At 35.9% G+C, this 2,670-nt stretch overlaps 1 protein-coding gene across 1 annotated transcript; it reads right to left on the minus strand.

The window, feature by feature from the left end:
- Positions 1 to 165: 165 nt before the first annotated feature.
- Positions 166 to 2,651, minus strand: LOC140970263 (uncharacterized). Its single transcript, XM_073431917.1, has 6 exons — positions 2,640 to 2,651; positions 2,441 to 2,541; positions 1,506 to 1,575; positions 947 to 974; positions 741 to 801; positions 166 to 446 (listed from the first exon to the last, which is right to left on the minus strand). The coding sequence occupies exons 1-6, from the start codon at positions 2,649 to 2,651 to the stop codon at positions 344 to 346; spliced, it is 375 nt and encodes a 124-aa protein (XP_073288018.1). The 3' UTR covers positions 166 to 343.
- Between the last annotated feature and the right edge of the window lie 19 nt (positions 2,652 to 2,670).

The raw sequence follows: 2,670 nt of genomic DNA on the forward strand, positions 1-2,670 counted from the left end.
GTGCGTGTGAGTGAGGACATAAGAACGCTGGAAAGACTCGTCTTGATACAGTGAGGGCAATCCTCGAATATGAGGCGTTACATGTATGTTTTCAGTTACAAAAAATAGGAAAAAAAAAAGAGGCGGAGGCGGCGGCGGTGGAAGGGGGAGGAGCACAAGAACAGGTAACATGAAATGCATGGTATGAAATATGAACAACCAGTTTGAAACAGACGATTGAGATTGCCTCTATAGAATTACAGGACGGTGTTAAAGCATAATCCAAGAAATCTCAATAGAGCTAATTTGAAATGGAATAACTCTAAACAGCTTAGACCACAAATGGTAATTTGCAAAATTTGAGCTATCTCATATCAAGAACCTCTTCATCATCAGGATCCAACTCAGTTGAAAGCCTCATTTTCTTTGCATCCCTCTGCCCTGTTCTCCCCTTCTTTGGTTTCCCCCTGAAAAATTAATTTCAAATGCATGGATAACACTGAACCTCGGTATACAAAATAACAAAAGAAATGGTGATCATTGGTACTTTAATTTCAAATGGAGTAAATGAAAGACAAGATCCATGTAATCAACTCAAACTAGTTAGGACTTTAGAACTAAAGGTTGTGTGATGATAACTACTGTGAAAGGTTAATGATTCCGGAAATTAATCATTCAACCAAAGAATTACAAAAAATAAGTCAATAAGTAAACACTTAATAGCCACTAGACTAAATTAAAAACGTTGAAGGTGCACTTACTGTGTAGAGGTGGTTAAACCCCCGCCCTTGGGTCGAATTTGAACCATATCCAATTTTCCATCTGCAGACAGAAGCAAAAGAGAGTGAAAAAAATGGGTAGCATTTAACCACCACTGGCCCGACTCCCGAACCTAACCCATGATCTCAGTTTGGATAAGACAGTCCAAAAGTATGGAAAATTTAATAGACTGTAATGAAGAACAAACCTTCTCTTGCAGCTTTCAGCTCATCTGCCTAAATGAAAGGAAGGAAAAAGATGAGAAAATGGAACCAAAACATTTATCACGATAGCACCATCCTTCAAGTGTATGAGCACAGTTTCATCAATTCTGCTTATTTTCTAAATAAATGAAAAGAGTGATTCAAGTCTCTGCTGGTTTTGGAAGCCACCAATCTAACAGATTGTTTTAATTCCTCCCTAATAAAGGGATCAATATTTGAACTGTCAAAAGGCAACAAAAAGTTCGCGGTCTATTCAGAACAGAGAACCGTAAAACTTACAATGGAATCTGTGCACCATGCATGAGGTGTTTAAATAGCTCAGCAGTTCTAAGGCTCTTAATTTTTTGGTATTTCAATTTTTACATGTACGGAGTTTTTTGCGACGACAAAAAACTAAGAAATTTTTCAATGTTCTGATAAATATATATATAAACAGGTAGTCATGAATACAAATGTCTGATATATTTCCAGCAGAGTGCTCAATATAAGGGAATTAAAACACAAGTTCGATTCAATGTATGAAGGACTGGACCTTGGACATACCGCGGGTGAAGTGACCGAGGACAAAGAAAATACCCTATCTTCAAGCTGAAACTTTCTGGGTCTTTTTAAGCTGACACACAGAGTAAAATGTGTTGGACGTTGCTAAAGCGTCAAAAAGAGAAACGATAACAGGCATAAAGTAAAACTTATGCACCCCTATAGTCGCATACAAGGCTTATCAGGTTAGTGACATTTAGTTTGATTTCTATTGTAATGAAGTTTTAAATGAGTAACATGGGCTTGCACATAATGAACCATGGTTTCCTCATTCTTTTTGCTACTTACATCCTAAATTGAGCATTTACTTTAACATTTTATTTATCGTAATTCAATACATGTTGCATTTTCTGTCATTTAAACTGCTAGCGAAATAAAAAATAAATTACCACCAAGGAGTATACAGAAATAATTTGCAACCTGCAACATACACGAGTGAGGCATGTTTACAAGCATAATAATTCCAGGAGTTGCCTGGAGTTTTTCTCTTCAAAAAAAGTCAGGTTCACTTAATTATCTGATTTGGTGATTAATGAGTTTTTCACGAACTGCAACATAACTATTCTTTAGACATATACTCACCACTTCCTTGTAACTTACAACAAGAACAGAACACAGTGTTCAATCACAGAAACCAGTCAAAAACAGAAGTAGTTAAGTTTAAACCCTAACAGATTTGTCAAAAATGGATAAAAGATTTGATGAAAATATAGATATGCTTCGATGTATCAATATGTTGATATCACACAGCTTTGAGAGCTTCAAGCCTAGGTATAAAAAGGCTAACAGTAAATAACAACCAAATCTCACAAATGCACAACACAAGGTCCAAATTCCCACCCACAAATAGGGTTGTCACGTGCACAATAGTTACGTTACCAGGCCAACGGATTAAAATACAAATTTAATGACATCTGGTATGGCATAAAGTTGCTTACTTAGATGTATTCTTCGATGAAGTAAGAAATCCATCAAAGCCTTTCAATGCATTCCCAAGAATGTTGGTTTCTTGCAAATAGCTTGTCTCCAGTTCGTATACCTAAGAGCAACACCCACAATACTTGGATTGAAAAACAATAAAATAAATGCTCCCAAAAAAAGAAAGCAACTACATAAACAAAGAAACCCCATCTTAACCTTAACTTTCATCCAAAAAAAAAAAAAAAAA

This window comes from Primulina huaijiensis, unplaced genomic scaffold (assembly GCF_012295235.1).
Source record: "Primulina huaijiensis isolate GDHJ02 unplaced genomic scaffold, ASM1229523v2 scaffold43397, whole genome shotgun sequence".
In the NCBI taxonomy this organism is placed as follows: domain Eukaryota; kingdom Viridiplantae; phylum Streptophyta; class Magnoliopsida; order Lamiales; family Gesneriaceae; genus Primulina; species Primulina huaijiensis.

Coding starts and splice junctions, on each gene's coding strand:
- LOC140970263 (XM_073431917.1), bottom strand. Junction 1,576..2,440: donor TCATCGAAGAATACATCTAA/GTAAGCAACTTT, acceptor TCTGTGTGTCAG/CTTAAAAAGACCCAGAAAGT. Junction 447..740: donor GGTTTAACCACCTCTACACA/GTAAGTGCACCT, acceptor TTAATTTTTCAG/GGGGAAACCAAAGAAGGGGA.